This window comes from Ammospiza nelsoni, chromosome 10, assembly GCF_027579445.1.
Source record: "Ammospiza nelsoni isolate bAmmNel1 chromosome 10, bAmmNel1.pri, whole genome shotgun sequence".
Lineage (NCBI taxonomy): Eukaryota > Metazoa > Chordata > Aves > Passeriformes > Passerellidae > Ammospiza > Ammospiza nelsoni.
The window spans coordinates 10820578-10840866 of record NC_080642.1 but is presented as its reverse complement, the minus strand read 5'-3'; the positions used below and the strand labels follow the sequence as shown (position 1 = coordinate 10840866).

Below are 20289 nucleotides of genomic sequence, written 5' to 3'. Positions count from 1 at the left end.
CTTTTTTGAGACCAACATACTAATTTTTAATATCACATTCATTCATTCTGCCAGAGTACAACATGGGTTCTGTTACCACTGGATATTGATCTCTGGAGTCAACTACTTCTCTAGTAACTTGGAAAAAGGGAAAAGCAACAGCAATCAGAACCAAAGAACTCAGGCAGGCATTCCCTACCCCAATTAAACCTGCTCCCAAGGGAGGTTGGGGCAGCCTCTTCTTTTAGGACCTTTGACAGGTTTTCTTTTGACTCTCCCCATTCCTAAGCATCATCCCCCAACCATAACCCATAAAAACTGTAAGACAGCCATGGGGCCCGTGTCAGAAACCACTAATGAAGCTGGGATGTTAATGTGGTGGTCCATGGACAGAATGAAGCTCCCAGCAGATGGAGGGGACTCCACTCCCATCCCTTTCAGGACAACCATCCCATCAGCTCTGACCTGTTTCTTCAAATCCTTGAAAGAAAAATTGAGATGCAAAGGAGAAGGAAATGGCTTTGCTAGGATGCATAGGGTGATGCACAAAGCCTTTCGTGTAAGGCTATTTCCCAAGTGTGGACATCAGAGGACAGCACTGACCCTGTCTGTTCCAAGCACACCTTCCCTCCAGCAGGACATGGAATGTGGGGCACTAACTGGTGCCCTGCTCAGAAAAAAAACACATAAATCTGATGAAAGGTCAAAAAAGAGCCATGCCAAAGGCTGAAGACCTCACAGTTCAGCAAGAGGCTTAGGGGCTGACCTGCTGCATCTGTCAGAAAGGCAGCAGATGAATGTGTGATGGCACTTTGGACCACACCCTCAGGACATAGAGTCTGTGGGGACAGAAAACTGCACCCATGGGCAAGGGTGGCACTAAGTCCCAGCTGCTCAGAGGAGGATATTTCCAAGAAGACGCACAGGAAGGAAAAGAAGGTGCTTGGGAATTCAGCATCATTTTCAGTTCTGGCTTTTATTGTCATTCACTTCAACAACAAGGTGTTCAAAAACACAGAGGGCCTTGGTGCAGGTAACATGGTCATTGCTACAAGCATTGGCAGATTCTCAGCTCCATTAAGCCATAACACTTTGATGCATCAAAACAAAACAAAATCACAGCTCTACAGGGGAGGGCAAAAGCTACAGCAGTTCAAACTCACTTAAAGATTCCAGTTATACAGAAGTGGCATCCATAGTGGCATACAGTAGAAAGGTTTTCACAGCATATATTTGAATCATTAGTGATGCAGCAGAAAAGCTCCATCTCGCTGGCTGAGTTGAAAAGCAGATACTGAAATCTTGTACCGATTCCGGGCACATCATTAACTGCATTAACCTTTATAGTCAGAAGCTCCCTAGATCCTAAAATGACAGTGTCTTTTGCATCAATGTATGTACAATACTGAAGCAGCTCAGAAGGACTACACAATGGAGATGCAAAATCTTGGAGGTGAGAAGAGCACAGCCTAATTCACCTCCAGGGATTTGTAAAGTATCTGCTCTCTTTCCTCACACTAACACTGCCCTGCTGAATTAATCATTGCATCAAGTTTGAGCAGAACGACTCTCGTGCTTTGTACCATATAAAAAAAAATAAAGAGCTATAGTAAGTTCTCACACTGAGCATGTTAAATACTTTGAAATCTAGGACACTGCTCTTTGAAGTGTTACAAAATAAAATGATACCACAGGCTTTCAGTAGGTGCTCACTCCCCCCTCAACTGCAAAGTAACACAGTAATCTCAGTATGAAAAATACAAATTATTCATCCAGTGACTGGCTGTTTGTTACATTATTTGTAACCCCTTCTGCATAAAAATAATAATTAAAAAAACAGAAAAACAAACAACAACATTTAATTGTGGTTCTGTCAGACCCAGTCGCCCAAAAAGAAATAAAACTGATCATGACGCACTGTAGGAAAACAAAAAAAATACACATACAAAAAATATTTATATACAAACTTGACAATAAACCATGTGGCATTATCATTTATAGCTAACCAAGAGGCTTGCAGAGCCACCAAAAGGCAGTCTTTGAATGCAACACACTTCTGGCACAACAGACAGGGCACCCTAACCACATTGTACTCATGAAATTCGCAACAAAGCAGGGCCCACAAACAGCCACTGCATTGAGTCAGGAATATTTAGCTGTAGTAAGATAGGATAACAAGTCATTTAAGCTGCTTTTTACATCTTTCCCCAGCCAAATTAAAAAAAAAAGGCAGGCTTATGTTAAAAAGAACAAGCCAACTTGAAAGCAGCTGTGCAGAGCCTTGCTCCTCAGCTTAGGTTATATACCTTTAAGTATCAGTACTTTGGCTAATAAAAATGTGAAAACACACGTTGTTCAGTTATTCATCCACAGGACCACTGGCAGTCAGAAGAAATGCCTCAGAGCACAACTGTGGTAGAACCAGTAAGGAAAAAAACAGAGAAAAATCAATTTCTCATGTAAACATGGCTTATTGCTATCACAACACTCATAGAAACACAACACTCATAATTCCCAGAAATTATCCGTGTTTTAAGGCATCTTATGGTTATTTTTGTAGTTGTTTGTCACTTAACCTATAGCAACAACCACAACCCGTTCCATCCCTTTTACAGATACATCTATAGACAAGTCTGGCTTCCTCCCAAGTAATCTAGCACGGTCCAAACAAAAGGTAGCCTGAGTTTAGGGCAGCTAAAGTCCTACAAACTGACGTGCAGCTCTCACTCCTCCATTTAACTGGAGGCTAGGTGGGCAAAAAATCCTTATGCTAAACTAGGCAGGCTGCATGTGTGGCAAAGCCTAATTTTATAGCTTAAATGTCAGTAGTATCGTGGCATATGGTTGTATGTACAGGATTACAGTATACGGTTCAAGATCCAGTGGGGACAATTGGCATGACCAGTAGTTTTATTTACACTTTCAAGCCTGAAAGAGGCAAACGAGGACATATGTATGAACGTATACCCAAAACGAGGGGAACACAGCTGGATTGGTTTTTCCAGAGAAAGTGAAGGACAAGGCAAAAGTCAGATGGAGGTGCTGTCAGCGCTGGCCTGCCCAGCAAAGTGCATGTGCCGTCTCCGCTGGAGAATATTACACATGAACAGAGCACTCAGCTCTTGAGAAAAGGCTGTTTAAGTGCAGCGTTCAGCAGACTGATTCCCATTTATTTTTCAGATTGACTGTCAGTTCAGGGTTGGGTTGCTTTGGGTTTTTTGCATTTGGTTTCATTGCTGCAGTGCATTTGGGTGCTTGGTGGTTTTTTTTCCCAGGGTTTTTGGGTTTTTTTTTTTAGGCTTTTTAGAATTTTATTTCAACCTTCCTGCTTTACAAAGTGGGATAGCTGGGTGAGAGAAGCATATTTCAGGTCAGGGCACCCACAAGGTGTGTGAGGATCCAAAAGTCAAGAAAAGAAGCCCTCTCCCCAAAGGAAAACACAAAACAAGTTGGCCTTCTCAAGAAGGTCAATGGCAGTCAAGGAAATACCACCCACCTTCCCCCTTTGCTCAGCTCTTCCCCTTGCAAGAGCTGGAGTGGAGGTTGCAGTCCAGGAGCATGACCTAGACAGCACCCAGGGCATGACTTGGCAGGAGTGAGCAAGAAGGTTCCTCTGCCCTCCATCCAGGGGTGCGGTACCAAGCAGAAGGAAGACAAATGAAGGGCTGAGCAGTTTGTGGGCGGGGTGGAGGGGGGCCCAAGGCTCTCACTCCCCCTCCTCTTTGATGCGTTGCTGTTTGTTGCGCCGGGCATCCATGTCGAAGTTGAAGTCATTCCACTCGTCGCGGGGTGGGAAGGAGATGGTCTGGCGCAGCGTGAAGCGCACGGCGTCGATGACGCGCTCCCCGCGCGTCTCGCTCGAGCCCACGCTCACCGTGGAGGCGCCGCTGGGGGTGCGCAGCAGGTGGGGAGGGGAGGAGAAGTCATGGAGCTGCCGGTGGTCCAGGATGCCCTTCCAGATGGCATGGCGGAACTGCTCCGGGATCTTGAGGCTCACCAGATCCTGCAAGGCAAAGAGCAGGGCTTAGCAGAGGGGTCCCAGGGCAAGCTGGGCTCCAGGAACGAACACAGCCTCTGTGCCACCAAGAGCCACCACAGCTGCTAAAACCCAGGTGGGCACGATGCGCAGCAGAAGACAAACCACTACTCCTGGAAGTAGGCATTTGTGGCCACAAGGCAGCAACAGCCTGTTTTGAAGGCACAAAAGTCTATTTTTAAGTACCACAAGACACTTGTTCATGCATAAGACGTGGTGACCTACAGCTAGAAGCTTAACTGGACTGCAAGGCCTCCAAGACAACCTCAGGTAGATCTGCTGGCTGTCAGTGGTGGGGGATGCTGGGCTGCTGAAGGCCAATGGCCTTGAAAATTTCCATGTTAATTACAAAGCCTGTAAAAGGATTTTAGAACCCAAGGCTGAGCTCCAGTATCCAGAGCTCTGGGTGTGACTCTATAGGAACTGTCTTAATTACTTTAACATAACCAAATTTAGTAACAGACACATAGCCTTAGAAAACCTGTACTTTGAGGCCCCATCATTTCTGGTGCAAAACATGAGAGTTGCATTATCTAAACTCTGGGATACACAGTATTAGCTTCTGAAAAAATTAGCCACCAACTTCAGTTAATTTGGGTCAGTTTTTCTAATTAGAGCAGCAACAAAAGGAAGGCAGCCCATGCTAGGGAGCAACAGCACCACAGTCTCCCAAAGTCTTGGGGAAAAATAATGGGACAGCCAGCTCAGAAGAGAGCAATGGCCCCGGAGAGGAAGCAGCAACCCTGCAGCAAAAGCCATGCAAGAGTAAAAAAGTGAAAACAACAAACAGGGATGAGATGCCAGTGGCAAGGGAAGATGATTAAGGTAAGGCCAGAAAACAGAAGCAGGGAGGGAAAATTGCAGACCACTTCTGGAGAGCCTACTTGTCTGCAGGCAAGTGAGGTGTAAACTGAAACCAAGCCTTGCAGAATTAACAGGCGCGTGGGCTGGGGCCACTTCAGGGGCTCAGACAGACAGAGCTGGGGAAGGGGAGACACTTTCTCTGTGCCAGGCAAGGCAGTTACAGTGCTGGCCCCAAGTCCAGCCTCTCTTCACCTCACAACATCTCTATGTGCAACAGCCTTAAATTAAACTAATAAATAAAAGTGTACTGAGTCTGGATTTCTGACCTGTTCTAAAGCAGGGCCAAGAGCACAAACAAAGGAAATGGTGAGGAGTTACTTACATCCATGGAGTAATGCTCAATCTGATAGATGGTGGTCAGCCCCTGGGTCGTGAAATAATCCACACAGGATGAGCAGCCCAACCTCGCTAAGAAGCTGCAGAGGAGGAAGGAAGGAAGGAGAGAGAAAATAGGATCACCCTGGCTGCAACAGCCCAAACCACAGAAAAACCAAACACTCAGCCAATCTGCAGCAACAGGAAACAAAGCTTTCACCCTTGGCTTGACCTCCTCCAAGATATCCCAGGCCAGCAAGCCACATCGCTGCCACATCAAACAAACGAGGGAGTCCTTCAGCTCAGCACCCAGCAGACAGCCCTCATGGCAGCATCTTGCCTAAGTCAAGAGCCAGTGCTGCACAGCCTGGGTCTTGAGGCAGGAGGGCTCACACAGACCCTCCTGCCAGGTCATGTCACCCAGAAGGTGGCTGAGCCCATGGCAGCCTGGTGCATGCACAGAGGGCTTCAGCAAGGCATGGGGTCTAGGGCTCAGACACATCATGCACTGCCAATCAGCACATTCTTCTCTAAGTGTAAAGGATTCCTCGTTTATGGGCAGCATCTTTCAACTGGTTTGACCTCACAAAGGGCAGAGGGGCTTCTGACCCCAGCCACAGCTTGTCAAGGGGCCAGAGGGGAAAAAAAGAAAAGAAATGTTTGCAAGACAGCCTGGCACCCTCAAACTCCACCAGTCCAACAGATGCTGCAATCCCTCAGCTTTCTCACAGTCCTAACATCCCTGTTTCTCTCAGCTCCTCAGAGGTGGGGATTTGAGGCTTGGTGCCCAGAGGGTACCAGCCTCAGGACTGCCAAGAGCCCAGTGGGATCCGGTGCTCCAGGATCATTCAGGCTGCAGACCCATTCAGGGCTCTCTCCCCTGGCATGGGCAGCGTGCTGGGCAGCCTGCTCCCGCTCACCTGACGATGCTGCAGTCTGAGGGGTATGGAGGAGGGGGGGTGCAGTGGGACGTTGAAGGCATGGAGAGGGGAGGAGGCAGCGCCTGCGTGGGGCTGAGGCCATTCATGTCACCGGTCATGGCCATGTGGGTGCCCATCATGGGAACTGGAGGAGAGAAGAAGGAGGAGCACATTGTTACCCAGGCATGCCCAGATCCTGGCTTCACCCACAGCACAGCACCCAAGGACAGCACCCACAGCTGAAGCAGCCTGAAATCCCCTGTAAAACTCTGCACATGACAAGCTCATGAGAAGTTTCAGGCAGAGCCAAGGACCAGATGACAGACAGTCCTTCTGGAGCTCTCTCCTCACAGGAGAAAGTGCCACTGTCACGTCACCTTCCCTCCAAGACAGGCTGGATAGAAACCCTGGCTTGCCCTGCCACAGAAGAGGAGCAGGACAGAGCCAGCAGAGTAACCCAATACAGCAGCCAAACAGCTTTGTTTTCAGAGACAGCAAGAGCACCAGAAGGGGCTCAGCAACAGGTGTGGGCAAGAGTCCAGCTGTTTTGAAATAAATTAAAAAACAAAACACCAACCAAAAAAAGCCCAAATAAAACTCAGCCCCAGAACCATGTCTGTCATCCTGAATTTACAGGGCTGCTGAGCACACAGCAGCAGCCAGGAGGAACAGAACTGTGAGATGTTTCCTTTAAAATTAAGAATGGTTTTAATTTAACTGAGGGGAAAAAATGCTGCCAATGTTTGCATCTCCTCTGCTGGGAAAGGAAGAAGAAACAAGTCTCAAAAGCCAGAGGACAGTGCAGCCAGCTAGATCTGCAGCAAGAAGCAGCTCTGATCACCCTGTGCGGCTCTGAGCAGGATGCTGAAGCCTTGCCCTATGGCACACCAGTGAGCAATATTTATTTGGCTCTGCAGGTTTACAGCGAATGACTCCAGGCTCTCCAGCTTCACACTAGCCATGTGGAGATGCCAAGTCTCCTTGTTCAGACTAGCAGGGAGGAGAAGGAGGAATAAGAGTTTCTTACTGTTGGTTCCCATGCTGTCGGGGATGGTGGTTGGGGTCAGGGCGTTGCGCTGCTGGGGGTTGATGAGCTGGCTGACCGAGGGCAGCTTGTTCATGCTGTTCATCTTGCTGAGAGGTGGAGAGTTGGAGCCATACGAGGACTGCGACTGCATGGAGGTCCTGCAAACCAAGGAGATGTTAGGACAGGGATCACACACAGCAGCTGGTTGTTGAGAGTATGCACCCAAAGGGCTACATGGCCAGGGAAATCACTGATACCACAGGATCATCACAGAGAAAGATCCTTGGAAAATGAGTCAAGAGGAAATAAGAGGTTTCCCAGATATTCTCAGCACTTTAAAAAAGTGAAATACCAAAAAAAGGAAAGCTTAATTTTTAGCTGAAACTTTTTATTTAAGGAGAAGTGTGTATGCAAGTTTTTCAGTTGAAAAGAATATATGGAATGCTGTTGAAGTGAAGGGAGACGACCCATCTTTGTTGATCAGTATCGACTCCCTTCACTTCAACAGAATGCCAGCAAACATGTGCCAAGATTTGAAGAGTATTTTAAACTCTCCTTGTAGTCAAAAACTTTTTCATAGGAACAAGAACTGAAGAAACCATCTCAAACCATCCTAAACACCTCTGAAACCTGACTGAAGAAACAGTTTTCAGTTTGGGTCTGCTTATCACCTTGTCTTTTCCAAAATTCCTAGTTATAACAGCCAGAGACTCCTTGCTCAAGACAGATTCCATGCACTTCAAGGACCACTACTGAGATGGTCAGAGCTGCCTGGGATGCCAACAGGGAGCTTTTGCTGGTGTTAATGCAAACCTGGTATCCAAGCCCCGCAGGCTGCTTGCAAAGAGGATCAGGTTCCTGCTACCACCTGACAACAGCACTAGACTCCCTCAAGTCCATCCAGCCCCAAACTCTAGCCAGCACACTCATGGAGTGGGCCAGAGAGGCTTGCCAGAATCCCTGCTGCCCAGCCCCAAGGGTCCCAGCTGCAATCCTGCCATGTCAGTGATCCAGACTGCCAAGACTGGGCTGCTTCTGAAGGGCAGCCCAGCTCCCAGATCGAGTTACAGCTGTGGCATCCCATCTGCAGTGTGGTCCTATGTGGGACATGCAGAAAATTAGCATTAAAGCTGGCCCAACGGCACAATTGGCATAGCACTACCATGCCACAAGGGAGCAGGTATTTCTCTCTCTGACACCAGGGGCATTTGTAGGACTGGGCAAAGGTTTGGGAATGTGCCTGCTCCCCAGGCACAAGTACCCTCAAGCTGTGGTCACCCAGCAGAGCAGAGGTCACAGAGCCCAGCACTCCTCTCACACTGACCCCACAGTGAGTGTCCAAGGGCACATTCCCATCTTAGTTCCCACTAGGAAACTTGTTCCCATCTGGGTATAACTGGTTACACCAATTGCTGGGAACTGGCTTTTCTTCTATGCAAATAAAATAATTATTACTCCAAATAAGCAAAGTGTAAAAGGAAAGAAAAGGCTTATTCCTAGACAATTTATTAAAACCTTCAGCATTCAAGGTCAAGTTCCACACAATTACATTGTCTCCAGCTTCCTGCACTTTCAAGACTTGCAGTGTTGGGTGGAGAAAACATCTATGCTAACAGGCTAGAGTATCTAAGGCCCTGAAGAAATGTTACCTAATTACACAATTACAGGAGGTGCAGATGGGTGTGAACTGTCCTTTGGCAGTGAAGATGCAGGACAAGATCCAGCAAACTTCACAGACTCAAGGAAGTGGAAAGGATAAGAAGCTTCACAAATTAATATTAACAATGGCAGCAGCTCCCAAGGGGAAGTGAAACTGAGCCATGAAGTTCAGACCCGACTTTTCAGAGTGAAGGGAAAGATTCAGATCTGACATTTCAATTCCCCAATTATGAAAGTTGAGGCCAGCCATGAAATTCAAGTCAAGCTGACACCGCCCTTAGCCCAAAAGGCTTCTGGATTTAGGACCAATGAGTATTTTACTTCATGGGTTCATGCACTTATCTTAAGCTCCAGCTGAAATTAACACACACCTGAAGAGTCTATTAAGGCAAAATCTGCATGATCTGCAAGTGAGGAGGTCAATGAACACAGCAAAATTCCAAATCAAATCAACAAAGGCTTCCCAAAGGACACTGAGTTGCATTGTTTGAGGGCAGCAGTGGGCCTACCTTTGCCCTCTCCACCACCAGTAGTGATCTCAGCAAAGCTAATTAGGAGACTACAAAATACTTGGGGGTAAAAGAAAAACAAAAAGCAATCAAACACAAGCCAACCAAAACTTTAGAAAACAAAGGCATACTTTAACATATAGCTTAGGGACTCCATGCTTATCTCATTCATACTCATAAGAGTCAAGATTACCATCATCAAGTTCAAGGGAGTAAAACAGAAAACAAAAGCATTTTTCTTTGTACCCACACTAGTTTCAACTAAGCTATTCCATCCCATGAGCAGATGTTTAAAAGGACATCTAGCCAAAGAGAAGTCTCAAGATAAACCAAGATGCAAAATTTTATTGAAAATTAATGTCACACATCAATATAGCAAGAGCCTTAGAAACACAAGAAAATGTTTTTGGTATTAAGCACAAGGACTACATGGTGTTTGAGGACCCATTTAAAATATATTGCTTTTTTTCCTCGATTTTTAAAAACAGATACAAGAATGTCATGCACAGTGATTTTCATTAAAATTTTACTTACTAGGTCTCAAGAAAGATTAGAAGTCAGAGCATTAACATTTCTTTGATATCAATGCCAATGAAATGCATTTTAATATCAAGGTATAAGGGCTTCAATTAAGAGTATTATACTTCTTGGAACAGTCTGATACAAAAGGCACTGAGTCACATTCTGCAACTGAGTTTTCTCTCTTCAAGAGGCTATGTAATTATTTAGCAAATAACATCTGTAGTTATGCAAGCTCATATGAGGGCAATCAGTCTCTCATGCTTCAAGGCATATACTGATCATCTCAAGAGGTCAGGAAGGAACTTTCTTGTCCCATATATGAACAAAGTTCAGTTCACAGCCTCGTATAACTCTACATTTTCCCAGCTCACTGGATACCAGCCCTTCACCAGAGGCAGCAAACTGCTGGGACAAACACACTACCTGACTGAGCAGACCAGAGTCCTTGTTGGCTAGAGGAGCATACAGCCATGTCAGCAGCCTTAAATTACATCAAAGGTTCATTAAATGCAATTGGGCAGATCAGGCTCAGAGTTTAAGATTTCACCCAAGCCCCTGTGCCTGCAGTTTGCTGCCCCTGCAGACCCAGAGCCAGTCAGTGCAGACACACAAGTAGAATCAGAGCTGCCCAGTTCTGTGTCTGCCCTCTTTTTCAGCAGCCACACCAAGGATGACATCCCAGGTTCACACAAGGCCAAAGTGCTCATGGACAGTGGTTTTTAAAGCAAGGCTTCCCACAGGGCTGTGTAACACTGGGGTGCCACTGGTGTAGTTTAATAAGGGCATACAAGTGACACAGATGCTGCTCAGTTCCATTCCTCTGCTTTGAAGGCCCATGAAGCATCAGGGCACTGAAAAACAGAGAGATGCCCTTATTGCCCCCATCCCAAACTGCTTCTTATTCTAAAGCAAACAACAGTGCATCTTTTCAACCACTCCAGTGGTTTAAAGGCTTGGTACCTCGCTGGGAGCAGGGAAAGGAGGAGCTCCAGCAGTTGCTGGGCAGACAGGAACTACAGCACAGGGCCAGAGGTGGCAATAATGACTCCCCTTAGATTTCAGGTATGGGAATTTCCCAAGGCAGGCCATGGATGCAATCTGCTCTCTAGGGAACGGAGCTGTAGTACAGGGAGTGGATATATATCAAGTAGTTGACACAGACTGATATGACCTGAGTATACCTGATAAGGCCCAATTAGTCCACTTGGTTATTCCTTGAAAGGAAAAGGCTTATTTTCCTGAAGACACAGAGATGGCAAAGAAACAATGAAAAGACAGCTGGGATAAAGTTTTCATTTTATCTGCAGAGGACAGACTACAAAGCAACTCAAATTGCTTACAGCTCCAGGTATTTGATAAAAGAAAAAAAGAATAGCACCTTCTAATATAACCACCTGGTAGTTGGAAAGCAAATCAAGTCACCACTAAGATCAGCATCACAATCATCATCCTCTTACAGCCAAGTGGGACAAATCAGAAAGGCTTTCCAGAAAACAATAGGATCCAAATAATTTACATTCTTGTTCAGTGGAAGTCTGGGATGTTGTATTGCCCATTACAGTACAAAGCATTTCCCAGAGGCCATACCAAATGATGAACCAGAATCTTCCAGTGCAGGCTGTGCATGCCTCCTCAAACTCGCTGGTGAACAGGTCCAGAAGCAGTGCTCTAAATACAGATCAGTATATCCCTGTCACAGTACTTCCATATTGCCATCCAGAAGCAGAAAAAGCAAAAATCCAAGAATAAACCTTCACTGGAAGAACAGAAAATAGTGCCAAATATAATCCTATGTCTGGGCTGCATTTACAGTTCAGGTTCCCACCTCTCACAGGGAAAGGAATCACATTGCCTTTCTTTTCCCAAATAAAAAGGCACAGAATAATAGTGATCTGCTTTGTGATCTCAAAGAACTTCCTGGAATTTCCAGGCAAGGTAACAAGGCACTTGATTTTAATTAGCTTTCACAAGGAACGACCATAGAGCTGCAACTGTATGAAACAGGCACTGCTGGTGCTTAATTACTTGTTATTTATAGACTTAACTCCAGTTTTGGGGGCTCTTTTCCATCAGCCCTCCTCCACACTGCTATGGTAGAGCAAGTCTTGCTACGGCATTGGAGATAGCCAGAGATGGGATATGGCTCCCAAAGGGGATGTCAGTACAACTCATCACCTGCTCAGATCCCTGCTTTGCTGCCTGGAAGCAGATGTTGTGATGGTCAGAGAGAAGAGTCTTCTCCAACTGCATCAGGCTTTTTTTCCAGAGACAGAGTTTGATAAAAGCAGTGTGAGAATTTACAAGTCCTTGCTGAGAAACAGTCTTCTGTGCAGGAACTGCTAAACCCAGAAGCACTTCAAACACCCTCTGGTTGCAGGATTAATGTGCAAGGTGGACATGGCCTGAAGCCACTTGGCTGAGTCAACTGCAAGATGTGATGACACTGCTTTCCTTTGAACTATGAGGCTTGCAGAGATCGGGCAAAAGATAGGAGGGTTGATGAAAATGTTAAGGCAACATCTAAACTTCTGAACATCTGTAAGGAGAGGGGCTAGCTCCAACCCCTTTCCACAGCTAGGGCACTAGGGAGTTTTGGACACCCTGGGCTGCAAAAGGACAGAGACACTGGGCACAGATGGATATCATTACAACTCTACCACACATTCAACTTGTGCAGCTCAGCCCACCACTTGGGTCAAGCCCACAGAGTTGGGAGGAACTCCCAAGTTCAATAAAGCTGGATCAAAGTCAGCAGAGCTGGTGCAAAGTCAAGGTTACATGGCCATCCTTGCAATTCTGATGTACTTTACATCAGACCCTTTAGAGTGGAAATAAGTGGAAACAACTCATGATGCCAAAGTCAAGGGCTTTTTCTGCAGGAAAAAAAAAGTTACCTTACCAGCGCCAGTCCATATAATTATTACCTCTCCCTGTCCAGCAGTACAAAATACATCAGCTACTTATACTAGTGCATGACCAGCACTGAAACAGGCCAAATTGACTACCACAGACCATTTAAACACATATCCTCTGCTTCCATCACCCCAGTCCATGGACACATTTTTTAACTTAAACAAGACAAAAGGCATTTTAAAATTGAGACCTGCTCAGAGAAACCCCACTGAGTTTCACAAATACAGAAGTAAGAAGAAAGAGTATTAACACATTACAAAAATGTTACACCAAGGGGAGAAAAGTTACACCAAGACAGACGAAATTGTGGTTCCCGACCTCACAAAGCTATAGGTCACAGCTAAGAGGTCTGTACAAGTGTCTGTTGTTTTTGCAAAGTTTGAGTCCCTTCAGAAGTTTGCTCTCTCTATTCACTCTGCTGCTATCAGGCTGTGTATTTGCCCCACTGCTCCTAGTCCTGCCAGCTGGGCAGAGTGACCCTGCCAGCTCAGTTTAGGGATATACTGATGGGTTTGGGGGGCTGGAATGTTTTAGGATGGCATCGGTCTGTTTGGGAGGGTCTCTCCTTGAGTCCATGAGTTCACTCCTGAAGCAGGCTGAAAGGAGACTGTAAAGAAGGAACCAGAGAAAAGAAAAAGATGAATGTACAGGACCCTTTGCCAGCCACCAAGAGAGAAACAGTTACTTTCCACCTTCATGATCACAGCATGGGCTTTCAAAGAGGGAAAATGCAGATGTCTTAGCACCTACAGTGAGGGTATGTAACGGAGATTCAGAAAGCTGGAAAGCCCCAGGCACAAGCGAGTGCTTGGCAAGGAAGGGAAAACAACCAGCTGATAGAGAAACCTGATGCTGTCCTAGTCTCATGGGTACAAATAAGGCCCTGATAATGTTTCCAGTGACAAATGTAGGAGGAATAAAAGCACTCAAAGAGGAAAAGGAGTAGCAGCTTCCATTGAGTCCATTTCTAAGTACAATCACTTCAAACTCACAAGCTGGTGCTAGAGAGGGAGAACAGTGCCTATGGGCCATACTGATTACAGCTCAACTCTTCTTCTTTGAGAAGCTGAGGGGTCCCTGGGGCCACCAGCTGATGCAGAGGGCACTGCATCCTCAGAGCCCATTAACCACCTCTTTCTACCTGGTTCCTTTCATCTTGGCCATTCTGTAGGGAGAACACTATCCAGGTGCCTGGAGTTCACATGCAAGCACAGCACTACAAAACCAAACCAAATCATGCAAAATCCACTGTTAGCTTTCACACCAAAAGTGAGAATAATGAGGTGAAGGTACAAAGAATGCCTTCCCCACCAGCCCCCTTCCCACAACAGCAAGCACTGGCATCCTTGCAGCTCAGCTGGAGCACTCCAGGCACTGGATACTTCAGTCACAGCTCACTAATGAGGTTAATTCCTTCTCATTTGGATAGTGAGTTGTGCTGCTCACTAGTCTGAAAGGCAGCCAGCGGGCTCCTAGCTGCAGCCCTGCTGATAGGAAAGAAATCTTTGCTGGGTACAAGATCCCACTTGGATGTAAGAGCCCCCTTCTTGGTAGCCATTGGAAGACACTGTGAAAACCCTTCAATCACAGGAATGGGGCTGGGTGTTCCTTATGAACTTTATGGGTCTCTTCCAATTTGAAATATTTTGTGATTCTCTGCTGTAGGAAACTGAAATACACATAGTTTTGAAAACAGTGCTCAGCAGAGTGAAACCCACTACATGAAAAAGTGTTTCCTAATGAAACCCTCAAAGACTGTGCAGGTAGCTGTGTGGGAATATTGATGGCAAACATATTTCAGGGTAATGAGGAAACATTCCCTCCCCAAAGCATGAGCCACCTCTGATCTCTCTGGCAGGAATAATCATCTGGCAAATCTGTGTTTTACACAAATGGTAGCAGACTATGAACTCCTCTAAATAAATGTGTGTGCTGCAGTTCAAGTAGGGATCCAAGGATTTGACAGTGAAAAAGGAAGAATAGAAATTGAAAGAAAAAAACCCAACAACTTCCCATCTATGATCATGAAGGTATTTGGCATAACAGTAAATAGGAGAAAACCATGCACAAAGGAGCAAGCAGAGAGAGGAGACGAGACAGAGAAATACTGTGGTCTGGCACAATGTGGAGCTTTGCAGTATTTTGGTCATCTATTGGGACACAAGAATTCTGATTGTCACCAGATTTGTCCTTCCTATTCCAAAACAGTCAGACAGCTGCGTCTGCTGGTCTGTCAAATGCAATGCTGGTCTGTATGTACACAAGAACCATTATACAGTAGTTTTTAATCTGTCATTTTGGAGAACAATCTTTCACCATGATCATCTCAGCCTTACTGTTCCTACTCTTCAAAAAAGATGAAGCTTTTCATGTTATAGGAGTGACAGGGAAAGCTCTTTCCACACACCTAGACAGCTTCTCTATGTTAAAGACTGCCCCAAAAAGTAAACTGAAAAATCCAGTAGTTCCTCCATCAAGGTGTTACTCTGGAACACATGTGGGTGCTGCTTCATTTTGAGAAGGAAGAACCAAAGGCGACTTAAAAACATTCCATTCCCACAGATCCCTGCTAGGACCCACAGCTTCCAGCACATTCCACCTTGGTCACAGCATACACACTTTCCCAGCTCCCACTTTTCACATGGGAAACTGACCAAACATGAACCGGGACCAAAATTTCAAAGTACATCCCTGCATACAAAGTGAAAGGCCAGAACAGACTCAAAAAGGAGCCCCTGTGCTCCTGAGTTTGGCCACTCTGACAAGGAAGCAGTGGCAAGACATCTCCCAGCAACCTCCTCTTATCCAAGGCTGCTCTTATCCCAACCATTCCCTACAAAGCAGCTGCTCTCCCCACCCTCACATTGACACCTGAGGCTCCTTTTTTGAGGTGCAATTGCATCTTAGAGTCTTTTCAGCCTAAACATCCCTTTGCCCTGAACACATTCCTTCAGATATTAAGCCATACCATGGATTACTAAAGAAAAAGCACCAAAACCTAAAGTGCACCTAAGAAACTGCCTGAATATGCATTTCAGCACAGAGAACACTGCTTGATGGCAGGCTGTGGACAGAGACAACTGCAGCAGCTCTGGACAAATACTAGAAGTTATTTTTCTCCATGCTCCTGGCACCCTTTAAGGCTCTTAATCTTTCTCCCCTGCATGAGCACACTCAGCAACTGAGAAAAATGAGTATATAACTGGACAAGTGCCAGGAGACATGCCAAAAGAAGTTTCATTAAATTAAATGGCTGAAGTTCTACATGCTACTCTTAAAGGTAACACAAACACCAACCTCATTTGCCAGGAACCTATTCTACTGATATAGAAAGAATGAAAAAAGTAATCATGGCAAAGCCAACTGTCAGCACCAAGGGAAAGCTGTCATCTGCTGCTGTCCATTTCTGCTTACAAAACCATTTCTCAGCTGAAATGGTTGTGGTTCAGGTGAAGCTTTGAAGACAAGCAGTAGAGCACACAAATGCCACAATGCCTAGGAGCTAGTAAACACAAGCTATAGTATACACAAACAGTTCAGATGACTGATAAAAGTAAATAACAATCATGAGATTTTTAAGTACCCCAAAAAAAAGAGTCCAGAGCCCCTGGATGCTCCAGACATTTTGGCAGAAGGCTTTTCTCACACCTCCACAAGACTCCAGCTGACACTAAAAACACACAGGCCGAAATGTGAACACATGCAGAGATCTGGCAGAAAGCTGTGGTATTGCAGAAGTCCTGAGACAAGGCCAAGGCAGTGAAATAAATCCCTACAGGCTCAAGTGGGACTTATGTGGTGCCTTGGCCCCACGCTAACCTCTGCAGAGGAATGAGTTATACCCACAACATCCTGACATGAGATCCCAGCACTGCCGCTGGCAGCCACCTACAGCCCAGGGCCATTTGCTGTCACCCGAGACAGCAGGTGAAGCAATGCCCATGGATGACACTGCTCACTGCAGCCTGGGAAGTCATTCTCTGCCCAAGCCTCTGACTGCAAAGCTTTGGGAACCCAGACACCTATCTGGCCTTTCTTTTCCCCATCCTCCTCACACTTAGAGCACCCAGAGCAATCCCTGCCAGCTGACCTCGGAAAGGATGGAAAATTTCTCATGAGCAATGTGAAGAGTCATCTGGCAAAGTGAGTTTGTGACAATACTTCAAAAGTGTGTATAGAATCTTTTTTTTGAAGTGTCCACTAGCTGCAAAGCAAATTTTTTGTTTTGTGTTTCAGCTTTGCTCTCAACTTTCAGCTGCCTGTTTTAGGCAGTTTAATAGTTGAACTGAACAACTTGAAGTATTGCTGTACCACTGAAACACCAGCCCTCCAATGCACAGTTCAGCTGAGCTCATGCTCACAGTCCCAGCTCTAGACACTCTTAGCAAGGTGGTCAGATGGATACCCTGGAGAAGGCACTGGAGATGCTTCATGTTTGCTGCCATTCCCATGAGCAATGTGTGCCGGGATGGGCACACACAGCAGGGTTCTGACCACAGCCTGTCAATGGCTCTGCCTTGGGCTCTGGCTGGAAGTCAAACGAGGCACTGAGCCCCTCCTCATTCACCCTCTAGGGCCAGAAGTTGAAATATGTGAGATGAAAGACTAGAGAGGGACCTTGCCAGCAGTCAGGACATGCACTGGGGGAAGCAGGACTGCTTTGTCCCACTGCTCAGCCCTCAGCTGAGCATCGCGTCCCGGTGCACATCTGTGCAGAAACCTTCTGTGTCTCTCTCCTCTCTCCCCCCTGCACTGACACTGCAAGCACACTGGTACTCACTGCTTCTGGAGCAAGTGCTGGTGCTGTTGTTGCTGCTGCTGCCTGTAGGTCTCAATCGTGTGCTGGGGAAGGAACTGCATCAGCTCCAGAGACTCTTTGATCTTCAGCAACATTTCGTAGGTCTCCCGTCCCCTCACCTGGGTCACAGGAAAAGGACAGAGATTGGGGGGAAAGAAAAGCTTTAAAGGACTGCATTTATAGACCTTATTGATAGTCACCTTAAAGTCTTCAAAATGTCAAGTAAACAACCAGAGCAGGATGCAAATAATCTGTTTATACTGTATGCTCACACAATAAAAATGCTAGCTTTGTTCTAGAGGCGCAGCAAATAATGCTGAAGAGTGATAATCTCACACTGCAGGCTGATGAACATCTTGGGGCTGTCATATGGCTCAGTGTGAATCTATGCCAGCCAAAAGCAACATTCTGATCCAACCTATTTAGACAGAAAATGTCTTTACTTGCCTCAGATGTAAGCAGATCTAGTGCTGAATCTTACATGCCCTCAGAAAAGACATCACATAAATTTGGGAGCTGGGTTTGGTTCTCCCTTCTTCTCCAAGCACACCATGACTTGTGATTTAAGCAACTAAACATGGCACATGGGAAGGAGCTAATTAGCCAGTTAGAGACATTTCTTGCCCTTTCAGAGTCTGCACTTAATGCAGCATATTTCACTTCTATCACTGCATTACAATTGCACATAAGAGCCACAGAAGCAGCCACCTATCAGTTTTCTAGAGAAAGGTCATGTGCCACAGACCCAGAAATGACAGAGGAGGAAACCTAGTTAGATCTCAAAGACAATGTTTCCACCAGGACAGAGAGATCCCCTGCAATATTCTCATATGCCTTGCATAAGCCATTCTTAGCACCTAGTGGGATTTTTAATATTTTTTATTTGGAATATGTATTTAAAATTAGTAGTCATGGAATTAAAGAAAATAAAAATTATTCTTTCACACCCCAACCCCATCCTCAGTTCTTTCTGAAGTCTAGGTGAACCTCAAATCACCATTAAAGATACTAAACATAGGGTAAATAAAAAGAGAGAGAACTCACTGGCAAGTACAAGAGCTCATCATCTGGGGAACGTCTTTTTTTGATAGATGTCATCTGTATGCCATGAGTTCCTTGTCGAAAAGCTGGAAGAAAAACCCCAAAGGCACCCCATTAACAAAAAAGAAAGGGGGGGAGAGGGAGGAGAGTAGCATACAAAGAAGCAAAAGGCAAAAAGAGAGATACAAAAGAGATATGAAGTGCGTGACCAGCTCAGATCTGCAGTGCTCTGAAGAGATCTCTGCCTGAGCCACTCCAGAACTGTCCTTGCAGCTCCTGGCTCCTTAAGGCAGACATGATTGCAGATACTGGCTGGCCATGTCACCTGGAGAAACACATCAGCCAAGGAGTGCTGGATATATGACAAAACCCTGGCAAGCCACACTTTGAACAAGTACTGGCTCTTTACAGGAAAATTACAGAAAGTTTTGGTATTACAAGGCTCACAAGCTGTTGGTGAACCAGTGATCCATGAAGGTGAGACCATTGGCAGGGAGCAGAACTCACTGAGAAAATAAAGCTCCTCTCTAGTCTGCCTCCAGTCACAACCTGTGCCTGCTGTTCAGCCTGCTGCCTCCACTGAGTACAGGGGAAACCAAAGGTGGATTTCCACACCCTGCATGTCCAGTGAGGACCTGGCTCCCTTCAGAGCACAGAGAGGCTGCTTGCCAGGGGGTCTGCAATGCACAGAAGGGTTTGTGTGCAGTCTCAGTCTAGATCCCTGTGGCTGGGAGACACCTGCCACAGCACAGAACACTGGCTAGATGAAGCAAAGAATAACAGCATGACCCCAAACAAGCAGTAAAGGTTCAAAAGGTTAGAGTTCCAGACATACAACTGGAAGATGGCAAATAAACACCCCCTCCACTCACCATGGCAGGGCTAATCAAACACTGGCAACACTGCAAGGGAGCCCACATACCCAGACTGTCAAACACTGCTTTGTGAACACCAGCTCAGTCTCTAGGCTGATTCACCCTGGGAGAACAGATGCCCTCCTGCCTGCAAGCCCATGCACAGCACCACTCTGTCCCCGTGGCATAAGCACCCCGAGACAGCCCCCTCTGCCATCTGCCCAGCTGTGCAGCTACTTACGGCGCTTCGTACCATCACCATTCTTTGTGCTGTCGGACACTTGCTGCTTGCGGATGCTGTCCTCGTCTGCCTTGCGGTCTCTGCCCGGGCAGGCACAGATACGGGCTTCGAAACAGCGGCGCCCCAAGACCTGCCCACTGCGAACAGAGGTGAGGACAAACATCAGCTGGCATATCAGACATGGGCCAGCAGCCTTCCTCAGCTTCACACCACACTCTGCACCTGCCATCTACCAAGGTGCTGGGCAACTCCCAGCTGCAAAGATCTAAAAAATATCCTATAGCCCCTTGAATTAAACTGTTCTAAGGATATGGAATGCTGTCCTAACTGGAAGAGGAGCCAGAAGGGTTACACTCATGATGCACAACTCACTCTCTGGTTTCCAGGGTCACAATGATAAGGATTGGGCGGCGGTTCATCCCTCCAACGCAGCTGCTGTTGCACATGAAGTTGTACAAGACTGTGGTGAACTCAGTACCGACCTGGGTGAGACAAAGGTGGAGAGGAAGAGGTGGTGGATGGAAAGCTCTGCTTTTTCCAAGTCCTCCTCTTGCATTTCCCAAGCTGGGCTGCAAGTGGACCAGCATGAAATAGGCTCCCAACACAAAGTT

The 20289-nt window shown here is 46.3% G+C and overlaps 1 protein-coding gene across 1 annotated transcript in view; it reads right to left on the bottom strand.

The window, feature by feature from the left end:
- Positions 1 to 931: 931 nt before the first annotated feature.
- The window catches only part of TP63 (tumor protein p63), a 67132-nt gene continuing 47774 nt past the window's right edge, over positions 932 to 20289 (bottom strand). Inside the window, exons 5-12 of the mRNA XM_059479221.1 lie at positions 20051 to 20160; positions 19679 to 19815; positions 18587 to 18669; positions 17525 to 17661; positions 7142 to 7299; positions 6115 to 6259; positions 5202 to 5295; positions 932 to 3982 (exon numbers count right to left, since the gene is read on the bottom strand). Of these exons, the coding sequence (XP_059335204.1) occupies positions 3686 to 3982; positions 5202 to 5295; positions 6115 to 6259; positions 7142 to 7299; positions 17525 to 17661; positions 18587 to 18669; positions 19679 to 19815; positions 20051 to 20160 (1161 nt within the window). The 3' untranslated portion in view covers positions 932 to 3685. The remainder of the gene's footprint in view (positions 3983 to 5201; positions 5296 to 6114; positions 6260 to 7141; positions 7300 to 17524; positions 17662 to 18586; positions 18670 to 19678; positions 19816 to 20050; positions 20161 to 20289) is intronic.